Source organism: Chiloscyllium plagiosum, unplaced genomic scaffold (genome assembly GCF_037043375.1).
Source record: "Chiloscyllium plagiosum isolate Xiang-an unplaced genomic scaffold, Cpla_swu_hap1 HiC_scaffold_17, whole genome shotgun sequence".
Lineage (NCBI taxonomy): Eukaryota > Metazoa > Chordata > Chondrichthyes > Orectolobiformes > Hemiscylliidae > Chiloscyllium > Chiloscyllium plagiosum.
In genome coordinates, this window is record NW_028270155.1 from 36,414,712 (window position 1) to 36,429,425 (window position 14,714).

Below are 14,714 nucleotides of genomic sequence, written 5' to 3' on the forward strand. Positions count from 1 at the left end.
ATTCTTATGTGTGCTTTTAGAAGCAGCCAATAACAGAAATCAGCCATTCCATGTCAGCAATGTGATCCTCTGTCTTGCAGGTGACAGGCAGGGATACTGACATTTAGCTTCCTACCAACTAAGTACATATTTACTCAAACCCAAAAGGCATGACTTCTTCCTCAGGATCAAGTTGAGATAAGTCACAGATTGCAACTTTTAAATCAAAACAAGTGAAAATATTTCTTCAATACGAATGAAGATGGTTATTAATCTTTTGGGTACTTGACACAATTACGAGTCAGCATACTCACATTTTGAAATGTAATGGCTGTGAAAAAAGTGCTTTCACAGAACACTGACATCCTGATACTTCCAGTAGGAAAGGGAATTGTTAAGGAAGAGTTTCCACAAAGTCTTAGGCAAATCTGCTGGACTAGTCTGGGAAATACCCTGTATTTTGATACAGAATTGCTGACTGTTTTAGTTCATGTAGCTAGAGGAGAAGAAATGTTGTTACCCACCATTTCAGATGATTGCTGATGATTGGATGAAATTACAGTACACTCCAGCAGCTACATGCACGTCCTAAAGATGAAACTCCAGATTGAGAGTCATACAGCACAGAAAAGGCCCTTCTTTTTTATTAAGTGTGCACCTACCTATTTACACTAATCTTACTTTTTAGCACCTGAATGTTATGATGTTTCGAATGCTTATCCATGTACATTTTGAAGGTTGTGAGGTTTCCTGCGTCAAATCCCTTGCTACCATCCTCTAGGTGAAAAAAAATCTTCCTCAAATCCCCTATAACCCTCTTGCTCTTCGCGTTTTAAAATTATGCCCCTAGTTGTGAACCCTTCAACTAAGGGAAACGGGTGCTTTTGATCCACTTTGTCTATGTCCCACCTAATTTGTGCACCTCAATGAGATCCCCCTTTAGCCTTCTATGTTCTAAATAAAACAACCCGGCCTATCTAGCTGCCTATCAAGCTGCCTTCATAGCTAAAATTCTCCGACCCAGGCAACATCCTGGTGAATCTCCACTATGCACGGCAACCCCCCAGAAATCCAGCTGTGACCTAATCAAAGTTTTGTACAGCTCCAACATAACCTCATGCTTTTATAATCTATTCCACAATTTATAAAGGTAAGTATCATGGATGCTTTCTTAATCACCCTATTAACCTGTCCTCCTACTTTGTGATCTGACAAGCCCAATATCTTTCTGTAAGCTAAGGTCTTCTCTAGCACTATCCGATTTTTGTCCTCTGCAAACTAACTTATCATCTCCACCCTTCAACACATATTCTCATCTATATCCTTTGTATACATCACTAAACAAGAGACCCAGTATTGATCCCCATGGCACACCAAACACTGGCCTCCTACAACACAAAACAGTCTCCTACCACTAAGCCGATTTTGGAAAAATCTTGCCAAGTTACTGTGGATCACGTTTTTTTTACTATCTTATCAATCTCCCTTGTGGGACCTTGTCAAGGCTTTTGTGAATTCCATGTAAACTGCATCAACTACACAACCCTTAACAACCGAACACCTGAAAATTTCAATCAGGTTTGTTAGTCCTGATCTCCCTCTAACAAAACCATACTGACTATCGCTGATCAAGCCATGCCCCTCCAAGTTGAAATAAATATCCTCTTCAGAAATTCCTCCATTTGTTTCAACCACTGACGTGGTTTGTAATTGGGTGTTTTTTTTCCTACTACCCTTCTTGAAAAAGTAAAACCATACAGCTGTCCTCCAGTTCTCTGGCACCTTCCCTGTGGGTAAAAAGAAGTTAAACATTTGTGTCATAACCCCTATTGTTTGCTCCCTCACCTTGCACAGCAGCTTAATCCAGCCCATCTGGACCTAGGATTTTGTCCACTTTTAAGCATGCCAACATCTCCCCTACCTCCTCAGTCCCTATGTAAATCTGCTAAAGAATCTCACAGTCCCTCTTCCTAAATTCTGTACCTACAGCTTCCTTCTCCCAGGTGAAGACAGAAGTGAAGTATTCATTACCAATGTCCTCCAGCTGCACACATTGATTACACCTTGGTCCTTAATGGCCTCTGCTCTTACCCTGATTATCCTCTTTGCCTTAATATACTTGGATTCTCTGTAATTTTACCTACCAATGTTTTTTTTTCATGTTCCATCTTTGCTAGTCTAAGTGCTATCTTAAGGTTTCCCCTCAATTTTATGTACTCCTTCAAGACCTCTGTGGATTTGCTCCCTACTCCAAGCCTCTTGTTTCTAGTTAGAACATAGAACAATACAGCACAGAACAGGCTCTTCGGCCCATCAATGGAGAATATCCCTGATGCAAAGACAAGACTTTGTCTCCACTAGGGCAGTGAGGTCGTCATCCTATTTTGTGATCATAAACATCTGCCACTGGTAGATTGGCAAGGACAAAGCCAATACATTTGTACCTCTGCAACCTGTCATTGTCCTAGGTTCCTTTGCGACCTGCCATTGTCCTAGTCTGGAACCCGATCAGTCATGGTCTTGGTGATGGACCTTCAACTGAAAATACCTTCTTTGTTTTCATTACTGTGTTTTCCATTTGGTGCTGAATGTAGAGAAGAATTGATTCATCAGCCAAGTGGATGGGGATGCTCTTGGTTGTGATCAGTGGTAATCAACAAGAAGTTTGTTTGACCTGATACACTGGGACTTCATGGGGCCCAGAATAAAGCTTGAGGACTTTCAGGGCAATTGCTTCCTGACTGTATACCACTCTGCTGCCACTTCTGATAGTGATGATGGTATAATTTACTTTATATACAAAATAGTTTAATTTGAATAAATGTGAGATATTACATTTTGGTAAAAGGGCTGGGCTTAGACAATTAAAAGTGGGTCTTGGGTAGTGTTGTAGAACAGAAGGACCTAGGGGTTCAGGTACGTAATTCTTTTGAAGTTTGAGTCATATGTATACATGGTGTTAATGAAAGTGTTTAACACACTTGCTTTCATTGCTCTGACCTTCGAGGAATTGGGACATCATGTTGAGGTTGTACAGAACGTTGGTGAGGCCTCTTCTGGAGTACTGTCTCCAGTTCTGGTCACCCTGTTACAGGAAGGATATTATTAAGTTGGAGAGGATTCAGAAAACATTTACCAGGTTGTTGCTGAGAAAGGAGGGTTTGAATTATAAGAAGAGACTGGATAGGTTGGGACTTCTTTCACTGGAGCGTAGAAGGTTGAGGGGTGACCTTTTAGAGACTTATAAAATCATGAGGGGTGTAGATAAGGTCAATGGCAGTTGTCTTTTCCTTAGGATTGGGGATTTCAAGACAAGGGGCCATATTTTTGAGGTGAGAGGAGAGATTTTAAAAAGACATTGGGGACAGTATTTTTTTTTTTACACAGAACGGTTCATGTGTGGAATGAACAGCTAAAGGAAGTGGTGGATGTAGGTACAGTTATAACTTTTAAAAGAACTTTAGGTAAGGACATGAATAAGAAATTTTTGGGAGATATGGGCAGGCAGGTGGACTAGTTTAGTTTGGAATTATGGTCAACATGGACTGGTTGGACTGAAGGGTTTGTTTTCTGCTCTGACTCTGAGAATGACTCATTTGACTAGCCTATAGGACAGTTCTTCCAATTTTGATACCAAATGTTGCTAAAGAGAGCTTTGCAAGGCCAGAGTTTCAGGAACAGGGCTGTGTGCCATTGTCATTTCTTATGCCTTGGTTGGTTTCACATTATCTTTTCCTCTGACATCATAGTAGGTAGATACACAAGTGGCTTGCCAGGCTTTATGAAGGTATTTAAGAGTCAATCACATCGCTGGTATGGCAGCGTAAATGTGCATAGTGAAATGTAGGCCAGATGATACGATTGAATACCTAGGAATACACTGAAGTATATACAGCATACCAAAACGCAACAAGCCCGCCAGCCCCAATTAGCCGGTGCCTGTTGTAGGCATCTGCTGGAAACAAACAGGAATAAATTATTGCTCCTGATTGATTATTCTTGATTTCCTGGATACTCTCCGAAGTATGTGAAGGGTAACAATACGGATGTAAAATAGCAAATGATTCATCAATAAGTGTAGGTCTTGCCATTAATACATACTAGTTAATATTTAAAATGTTTTTGAAAATAGCCGCACAGAAAGTCACTTTTTTTTTGAAAGGCATTTGTAATATTTGAGGATATTATGTAATATTTGCTTTAGTTCCTACTCTTTTTCTCCATTTGCGTAAAGTTCAATAAATTTTGTCTGGTTAGATGAGCTATGTCAAATGAATAACATTAATACTAATTCAGGGGTTGGTGAGGTATTACATTTTGATAAAAGAGCTGGGGTGGGGTGGGCAGAGGTGCTCGGTCCTCAGGAAATGTAGGCTTACAAAGTAAAAGGATGTGGTGTCATTGAAGGGTAACTAATTTAATAATTATATCCAATGTGAGACAGGAAGGGATAAAACATTATAAGCATTTTTAAAAAAAAAAGTCAGCATCAGATAGAGGGGCAGGCAAGAAAAAGTGAAAAGGCAAAAGTAATGGTTCTTTATTTGAATATGCACAATATTCAAAAGAAAATAAATGAATTAACAAATGGAGGCTAATGATGCATATGATCTTATACACATTATACCGTTCTGATTATAAGGAGCTCAAAGCTGGGATACAATTATTCATGTGATCTTTGAAAGTACAGACAGGATGGAATGGCTTTGTTAGTATGAGATGGAATTAGTTTGTTAGCAATAAATGATCTTGGATCAGATGATGTGGAATCCATATTAATGGAGGTAAGAAATAACAAGGGGAAGAAGCCATTGGTGACAGTAGTCTCTATAGACCCCCTAACACTGGTTTTCTGTAGGACAGAGAATAAATTGGGGGACAATGAAGACATGTAAAAGGTAGTACATTATTTATGGTGACTTTAATTCTCATGTAGATTGGGAAAATCAAATTGGCAGAGGTAGCCAGGAGGTAGAATTCATACAGCATATTTGGGATATTTTTCTAGAACATTATGTTATGAATCTAACTAAGGATTGGACTTTTTTGGATCTGGTAATGCGTAATGAGGCAGTAATAAGTGATCTTAAAATAAGAGATCTTCTGTAGAACAGAGACCATAATATAGTACTAGTATGTCTTTGATTTGAGAGTGAGAAACTTTACTCAGAAACAACTGTGCTAAACTTAAATAAAGATCATTGCAAAGGACTGAGGGCAGAGCTAGCTGGATTGGACTGGAGAAGAGATTTAGTAGCAAAAAGTAGAGGAACAATGCAGACTTTTTTAAAAAAAGTATAGTTCGTGACTTGCAATAAAGATATATGGCAGTGAGGAAAAAGGATTCTAGGAAGTACATAAACTGACCATTGCTAACCAGAGAAGTTAAGGACAATGCCACATTGTATGCATTTTCTTTCAATTTGATAAATATTAGTGGTCAACCAGATGACTGGTAAAATTTTGAAATCTAACAAATGACAACCAAATAAAGTAAAAGAGAATGAAAATTAACTATATGGTCGAACGAGAAAGTACTAATAGCATTCCAAAAGTACTAAATAATAGCATTCTAAAAATACTAAATAATCATGGGGCTAAGGAATGGGAGGGATTCCACTGACAGCAATCTTTCAAGAATCCTTAGCTTCTGGAAAAGTCCCAGAGGTTTGTCAAACTGCTAAAGTTAACACCCCATTCAAAAAAAAGAAAACTGACAAAATTAGTAGCTAAAGACCAGATAGCTTAACATCTTTTATTTGGAAAATTATAAAGGATGGAATAGAGATTGCATTTAGAAACACAGGGTACATAATGTAATCAGTGTGGCTTCATGAAGAAGAAATCATGCCTGACACATTTATTGCAATCTTTTGAGCAGATAAGGGGGAAGCAGTATTGTAATATATTTGAATTTCCAAAAGGCTTTCGATTTGTTACTGCACATAAGATACTTAATAAGCTAAATGTGTGGGTAGTATATTAAGACAGATAGAGGACTTGCTAACTAATAGAAGACAGAGTTGGATAAAGGGAGCATTTACTGGAAGGCAACCATTAACTAGTTTGATGCTGCAAGGATCCGTGCTGGGAGAAGAATGTAGAAAAGTGAAGCGAATGGGCAAAACCTTAGAATATAATGTGGGAAGATGTAAGGTTATGTGATTTGGCAGAAAGAATAAAAGAGCTGAATATTATTTAAATAAGGGAAGATTTCCAAAAGCTGTGGCACAGAGGGATTTGGAGTTCCTAGTGCATGAATTTCAAAAAGTTAGCATCCATGTTCAGCGATTAATATGGATTGCAAATAGAATGTTGGCTTCTATTTCAAAGAGATGGAGGATTTAAAAAAAAGCGAGTTCTTGCTAAGACTATGCAAGAGGCTAGACAGACCAAACCTGGAATATTGAGAGCAGTTTTAATCCCCTTATCCTTAGAACGATAACATTGGAGGCAATCCAGAGAATTTAGGTAGAGATGAGAACTTTGTCTGAGAGTGATGAATCTATGGAATTCTTTACCATAGAAGGCTGTCAAGGTTATGTCGTTAAGTATGTTCAAACCTGAGATAGACACATTTTTAATCTGTAAAAGAATTGAAAGTTATCAGATAAGACAGGATAGTGGAGGATTATCAGATCAACCATGGTCAAACTGAACAAAGCAGATTCGATGGGGTGAAGGCCTAAAATGCAATACAGCCTTTTTGCGTGTTCATTCCATTTTTGTCAAGCAAACACTCTACAATAGCCACAGACTAGCTTGTTGCTTTGCTGTATAGTTTGTTGCTGAATTAGGTTTTTTGTGTTACTTACATTAAGAGTAATGTTACTGGACTGTCTAGTGCCCAAGTTAATGTTCTGGGGTTAGGAAATTGAATCTCAGTATAGCAGATGGTGAAAGCTAGCCTAATGATGACCATGAAACCCATGTTGATTGTTGTAAAATAACACCTGGTTCGTATCAAGAGATGAATTTCTGATCTGCAAATAATTATAGAAACATACGAGCAGTAGTAGGCCATTCAACCCCTTGAGTCAAGATTAGAGTGGCACTGGAAAAGCACAGCAGGTCAGGCAGCATTTGAGGAGCAGGAAAACTGACATTTCGGACAAAAGCCCTTTATCGGGAAAGGCTGCCTGACCTGCTGTGCTTTTCCAGCACCACTCTAATCTTGACTCTAATCTCCAGCATCTGCAGTATCCACTTCTGCCCATTCAACCCGTTGAGCATATTCTGTTATTCAGTGAGATCATGACTGACTTGTGGCTAAACTTCATATACCTGCATTGAGCCCATATCACTTAATACCTTTGCTTAACAAAAATTCATTTATCTAGGATTTAAAATTAACAACTGATCCAGCATCCACCTCCATCTGTGAAAGTGAGTTCCAAATATCTACTGCCCTTTTGAGTGTAGAGTTGCTTCTTAACATCTCTCCTGAATAGTCTGAGAATTGGGCTCGACCATGTCCCTCTAGTTGGTGGAGGCAATGGCCTAGTGGTATTATTGCCAGATTATTAATCCGGAGACCCCATAATTTATCTGGGGATGTGGATTCGAATCCTGTCATGGCAGATTGTGGAATTTGAATTCAGTGAACAAAGCTGGGATAAAGAGTGTAATAATGGCCATGAAACTGATGTCAAAATTGTTAGAAAAACCCATCTGGTTCATTAATGTACTTGAGAGAAGGAAACTGTTATTCTTACTTGCTCTGACATACGTGTGATTCCAGATCCACAGTGATGTGGTTGACTCTTAATTGCCCTCTCAATATTTCTTGGGCAGTAAATGCTGGCCTAGCCAGTGACAGCCACATCTGATGAAAAAAAAATTCTAGAATAATACAACCAGTGGAAATAGTTTATTTACCCTGTCTTTTCCTGTTAATATTTTGAAGACAATGTTGTATATAATGTAGCTATTATTATTAGTCAATAAAAGTGAGAATTGACATATTAGATCAGCAAAACCAACTCTGTGTACTGATTGTGTAGGCATATGTTTTTGTTGTTCCATTCAGTGGACCCATCATTGCTGTGCTAACTGGCATACATTAGCTTATATAGTGCCTTGATTTTAACATTCTGCTGTATGTTTCAAATTTTTTTTTGTTGCCTTGCATTTCTCATTTCTGTTGTCTCCTACAGCTCTCCAACCTCCCAAGATATGTGCTTTTTAATTCTGGCTTAATAACTTTATCAATGATCTTTCCTTTGTTGTGATTTTTTACTGATCTTTCTTTGCACAAAGTGAAATCACAAATGTGCTAGCCTTGCTACTTGGACAGAATACAACCAGTGAAAAGCAGAGGTGGTCCAGAGACGACTACTATTCTCTAGGCCCCTAACTTATGGGTCCATGGTGGAGACTTATTCCTAGGTTCCTGCTGTCTTCTCTGAATCCCTGACACAGACTCAACCTTCTAGCAAATGTTGCTCCAAGGTTCTTGCTATTGCTATGCTAATTCCTTCCTCTTTTATACGATCAGATACTTCTTTCGTAACCCTGTAAATGTCTCTGGTCATGTGCTTTTTGCTGTATAAATCTATGGATTATTTGGTCAAGCTACTTATTGGTCTGATTACCTACCTGTCTGAAGTGTGTATTTCTTTTTCCTAATCACTTGCCCATTTGGAGTGTTGTGTTATGTTATCTTGTGTGCTTGTAGCTGTGACCTTCTATTCTGGTTTCTGACGACATGGCTGTTCCTCATACTGGTTTAGGCTTTAAGTTATTACCTTTAAATGGTAATTTTTCCTATAGCATGTTGGTTAATTTGATCAAACTAGAGCTATACTTTCATAATGGTGATCTACAACCTTCAGCTGCTCGGGCCCTCTGCTTTGAAATTTCCTTCCAACCACCCTGGCCCCCCCTCTCTTTTTTTAAGATGCATCTCAAAACTTGCATTTTGGACTACTATTTCTGTAATTTGTACTGTAGTCTGCCTTGGAATGATTTGCACCACTAAAGGTAGTATGTAAATGAAAATTGTTGTTGGTACACAGCCAAATTTTAGACTACATGTCATATCCAGTGTTATGGACCAAGCCAGACCCCCTCAAAACATTTCAAGAAGGAACCTAGACCCTAACTTTTCTAGCTCTTTTAAGCAGGAGTGATACAGTTGGTCAAAATACCTCTGTTTTAAACAAAACAATTTATTTACAGTGCACAAAATGAAACACAAACAAAAGAGATCAGAATAACCTAACCTATCTGAAAACCCAACAGACTATCCCAACTTAATGCTGCTATTCCAAATGCCTGCAACAGTCCCCATAAACCCTCCCCCTTGGCAAAAAGGAAAAATCAGATAATGATTCTTACAGGAGAGAGAGAGGGTAGAGAGATTTAGCATGGAACCTCCTTCCACTGTAACTGTTTCTTTGGATTTCCCAGCTTAAACTGACCAGCAGCTCTAAACGGCCAGACTGCTAAAAACAGGGAACAGCTGAGCTGGGACAACTGGCCATGCCCTTTTCTTTGTACAAATGTTATTTTAAAAAACTTTAAAAAGCTGCTTCAAGTAGATAAACCCAGACATCTTGGAACCCATGACTTTATGACCCCTCTGGAAAAAATCAAGGACAACATAACCTTGTTAAAGGAGCAGCATTGTCACAAGGGCAAACAGCGATGCCTTTTATCCAGTCGAAAAAGTAGTTATAGCTGGTGCACCTTTTCTTTGTGGGTTTTTAGTAGAGCAATTTTAAATTAACTATTTCGGAATTATTTAAAAGGAGAAATTGCTGGTGAAACTTGCCAGGTTTCCTAATGACTTTGAAGAGAGAAGCGGTGTTAATGTTACAAGTCCAATATGACTTCTCTCGAACTGAAGGAAGGTGGAAATTTGATGGGTTTAATGTTGTTGAAAAAGGGGGGAAGAGCAGGTAGAACAAGAGAGAAGATAAGGAAAAGATTAGATCGGACAAATTAAAAAGCAAACATGTCACAGAACAAAAGGCAAAAAGTGTGGTAGTAATTGTAGTGAAGAAACTAGTAATTGGTCCAGGGCTGTTGTTAGTAGCAGAATAAAGATCATATACGGTTGGTGCAGTGGAAGAAAAATATTAAAATGGAGAACAGAATCCATGAAGTTGTTGAAATCAGAAGGCTGTTGAATATCTAATGGGATGTGTTGTGCCTTCAGCTTGTGTTGGGTATTACTGGAACACTGCAGCAGGCCAGGACAGAAATGTGAGCATGAGAGCAAGATAACGTATTGACATGACAAGTGACTGGAAGATCAGAGTCCAGCTTGCAGACTGAGCAAAGGTCTTCCACAAAGTGGTTTCTCAGTCTGCATTTGGTTTCCCCAGTGTAGAAGAGACCAGAGTGTGAACTGCACAGACAGAAAGCTGGTGAAACAGAAAGAAATACACGGACATTGTTGCCTTCACCCCAAAGGAGTATCTGGGGCTTTGGACTGTGACACTTGGTGGTGTAATGCTGGTAATGGAGATGATGGAGGACGAATAAATAAAACTGATAGGTGAGCAGTGAAGATTAGGGGGAATCTTTTTGTAATTCTGGGAAAGGGAGGAAGGGGTGAAAGAAAAGTTTTGGAAAAGGGTTGGTCATGGATGTCCATGTGGGTATCATTGATTGAGAAAAAAGTAAGGCATTTTGGATGCATTGTTGTGAAAGGTAACATAATTGGAATAGATGTAATGAAGACCAAGAAACTAGAAGAATGGAATGGAGCTCTTACTGAAAGCAGGGTGTGTGAAGGTATAGTCAAGATAGCTGCAGGAGTCATTGAGCTTGCAGTGAATATAAGTGAATAGCCCTTTCCTGGAAATGGAGTCACAGATGTTAGAGAAGCAAAGAGTAGGATGGTTCCGGTGAAGGTGACAGCATGCGAGAAATTGAAGAAAGTTGGTTTTCGATGCCACTCTAGATGAGAGCAGGAAGTGGCACTGTTACAGCTGTCGATCTATCACCTTTTGATATTCCATCTTTCGTGTCCTCAAATCTTTTACTGGCATTTTCTTTTGTTCCACTTATCCCTCTGTTTTTCAATGCATAAAACTCAAGTTACCAATTGCTCAGTTCTGAAGAGTCATATTGGATTCAAAGAATCTCTGACTTCTTTCCCCAGTGATACTGCCAGATATGCTGAGTTTTTTTATATCAGATCTTGATTATTTGCAATGTTTTACTTGGAATTGCAGATTGTTTCAAATGAAGGTGAGCCTTTCTGTTAGATATTTTTAAGGTGACATTTTTAATACTTCTCTTTACGGAAGACATTACAACAAATGGATATTTGACACAATGCAACTGTTTACACTTCTCCTGAGTAACTCCTCCAGTAATATGTACAAGTTTTTAAAGTAACTAGTAACGTTTTAAAGTTTCACATACATGATAGTAATACCTTGTTTGTGACAAAAAACTTGAGAAAAAATATAGTCTATGCAACTTAAATATTTTTCTCTCTCTGCAGTAACTATTGAGAGGATAGATGTAAGAGGATTACAACACAAGAAGAATGAGAAGACTGCTGAATATTACTTTGAGGTGCCGATTTCTATTATTTAGATTTGCAACGAGCAAAACACGTCACTTTCATTTCACATTGTATATCATATGTAATGCCAATATTTGAAGTAGAATTTTAATTAACTGCCATACAATGGAGACCAATTTGGTGCAAAACGGAAATTTTCTATTTTTCAACTACTCACCTCTGTCAGCAATATTGGATGTCACCCAGAGGTCCCTCTATAGTTTCTGTGTGCCCAGTTTTGTTATTTTGCCTGATTTTTTTTATAAATATATTCCGGGATATAGGCATGGCTGACTGGCAAGCATTTCTATCCCATCATTAATGGCTCTTGAGGTAATTTGTCAAAGCCTACCTACACACTGATACAAGGCCAACTGCTGCACTGCACTGTCACCTGTACCATTCTTTTAAGTAGATGTAAATTTCCATGCAAAGTGGAATCCCTACCATTAAGAAAGAGCTTACTGCTACAAGCAGTAATTTGGCTGCTGCAGCACCGGACTGGGTGGAAGGCGAAAAATTTACTCGCTGATGAGTGATTTTGCTGTCAAGCTCTCAGAACTTTAGAGGTGGGTCAGATTTCTTAATCATAATCAGTGGGAACCTGCTCTGCATTCATTAGCATGCCTTAGATGCTGATTAACACCCCAGCCCACTGGAATCAGAATCACAAGCACAATCTTGTTAGACAGAACTAGCAAATACATCTGCTCAAAAATCTGTCAAAATTTAAAAGACATCAGCCTTGTGGTGTTGACTTCTTAAACATCATCATTACCTTGGCTCCTTCAAAAAAAAGCCATTGTTATTGCATAAATGCTTGCAGTATTGGGATTGAAGTTGCTCCATGTTCTCAGCTTCAGAAGTCCCTCAGTCATTTGCAATCTGGCTTGCTGTTGTTACTTACTTTGAGCATTTGGAGTGAAACCTGACTGATAGGCAAACAGGCATGATCTCAAGAGGGGATTTAATTCAAAAGGCCATATTTTGTAATTGTGCTGTGGTTCCATGCAAGCTTTTGATGAAAAAGCAATCCGATGTGTATATTCTCCTATTTTTAATTAAAGGTTTTCATCTGACTGAGGATGAAGGAAACATATGAATTAAATGCAGAAGTAGATCATGGAACTGGGCCCTTGAGCATGCTGTGTCATTCATTTTAATCGTGGACGATCTGTTTATGTTTCAAATTCCACATTCCTATCTACTCTGATAACCTTAGATGTTTATTAGGCAACTGAATCAATCAACGAGGAGAAAGTGAGGACTGCAGATGCTGGAGATCAGAGCTGAAAAATGTGTTGCTGGAAAAGCGCAGCAAGTCAGGCAGCATCCAAGGAGCAGGAGAATCGATGTTTCGGGCATAATCAATCAACCTCTGTCTTAAATATATTCAATGACTCTGCCTCTCAGCCTTCTTGGGCAGAAAGTTTGAAAGCTCCACAACCCTGCTGAGAGGAAATAATATTCCTGACTCTCCCGTAAAAGGGTGACTGCTCATTTTTAAAATACTGCCTGTAGTTCTGAACTCATCTACCAGAGGAAACATCATTTGTGGATCCACCTAATCAAGAGTATTCAGGATTTTAATGCTTAATTAAGTAACCCCTCACTCTTCTAAGCTGCATTGAAATCAAGCCCAGTCTATCCAATTTATCTTCATAAGACAATCTGTTTGTTCAAGTTATCAATCTAGTAGACACCCCCTGAAATGCCTGCAGTGTATTTACAGCCTTCCTTAAATAAGGAGACCAAAATGTACATGGCATTCAAGATGTGGTCTCGCCATTGTTCTCACAAATACTGAAGCATAAGTTTTATATTTTGACTGTTCTCAATTATTTTGAATTTTTCTAACTAACTAACTATCTATAACCAACTCAATGGTCAAGTCTAATTCCTTCCCCACAATAGACATCAAACTAACTGGCCTATAATTTCCTGTTTTCTGAGAATCTCCCTTCTTGAGTAGTGCGTCTATGTTTGCTACTTTCCTACCTGTAGAACTTTTCCAGAAGCTAATGAATTTTGGAAATTAACTTCAATGCATTTACTACAACATAAGCCACTGTTTTTAAGACTCTAGGATAAAGTCCATCAGGACCCAAGTTTTAGCCTGCAGCTCCATCAGTTTGCTTGGTACCTCTTCCTGCTGATTGTAATTTCACCACCTTCCTATCATACTTCTACTTCCTGATTTTACTATAACTTACTATTGCTTGAATTTATTTTGTATGCTCGATAATGAAGTGAAAGGTAAAATATTTCTTCATTGTATATAACATTTCCAAAGAATCGACTAATCCTGTTGTCACTGTCTGGAGGACCAACGTATACTTCCTTTATTCTTTCTACAGTTATCTAAAATTTTGGCCTTCAGTTTCAATATTTTCCCATGCAGATTCAACTAGTGATTTCAAATCTCTATTTTGTTTGTGTATTCAAAATATATATTTTAACTCTGATACTCAGGTCCTGTGGTCAGATTCTTCAATGACATTCATAACCAAGACCTATCGGGAACTGAGAGAATTTCTTTTAAAGGTAAGTGAGCCGAGGGTTTATGGCATGGAATGCAATCTCTTTATACTTCAAAAGCGGAAAATTAATTACTGTTTCCATTATTTAAAAATTGTGACTTCCAGTTGTCATCAGCGTTGCTTTTTAAATCAGTTAATAGTATTGATACTTTCCACATCATGCAGAATGGAAAGAGGGAAGGAAAAAGGTGCTGCATGGACAAACCTGATATGAGATGGTATAAAACCTGATGTTTGATGCCAATGTTTCAGGATAAAGATAATGCATTTCAGTTATTTCATGTCATTATGTTACAACAACTACCTTCTGTGATGAATAGAGAAAACCATTTGTGATTTCAGCATGCTATTACTACAGCTGTTCTTTAACAACTGGAAAACTTCACAAATAAAATGCTACTTTTCCTGGGTTTGCCATTCAATATGAATTCAGTTTAAAAGCAATGTAATATTTTTGTTTAACATTCTGCCTAGGCATTTGGAGAATTCATCAAAATATTTCAAAATGTTCAATAGCAAAAACATGTATACTGTATTAAGGATATATGGTATTGGTTTCAGCTATCATAAATCTCTATTACCTCCATTCACAAATTTTACATACTTAATAGTTTCAAAAAAATCAGTTTCTACAAGAAACAAATACAGAAATTATTCATTTGGCAGATAGA

The 14,714-nt window shown here is 38.2% G+C and overlaps 1 protein-coding gene across 1 annotated transcript in view; it reads left to right on the forward strand.

Moving 5' to 3' along the window:
• The window catches only part of zcchc14 (zinc finger, CCHC domain containing 14), a 126,961-nt gene that overhangs the window by 22,492 nt on the left and 89,755 nt on the right, over positions 1–14,714 (forward strand). Inside the window, exons 3-4 of the mRNA XM_043706822.2 lie at positions 11,441–11,514; positions 13,976–14,047. Of these exons, the coding sequence (XP_043562757.2) occupies positions 11,441–11,514; positions 13,976–14,047 (146 nt within the window). The remainder of the gene's footprint in view (positions 1–11,440; positions 11,515–13,975; positions 14,048–14,714) is intronic.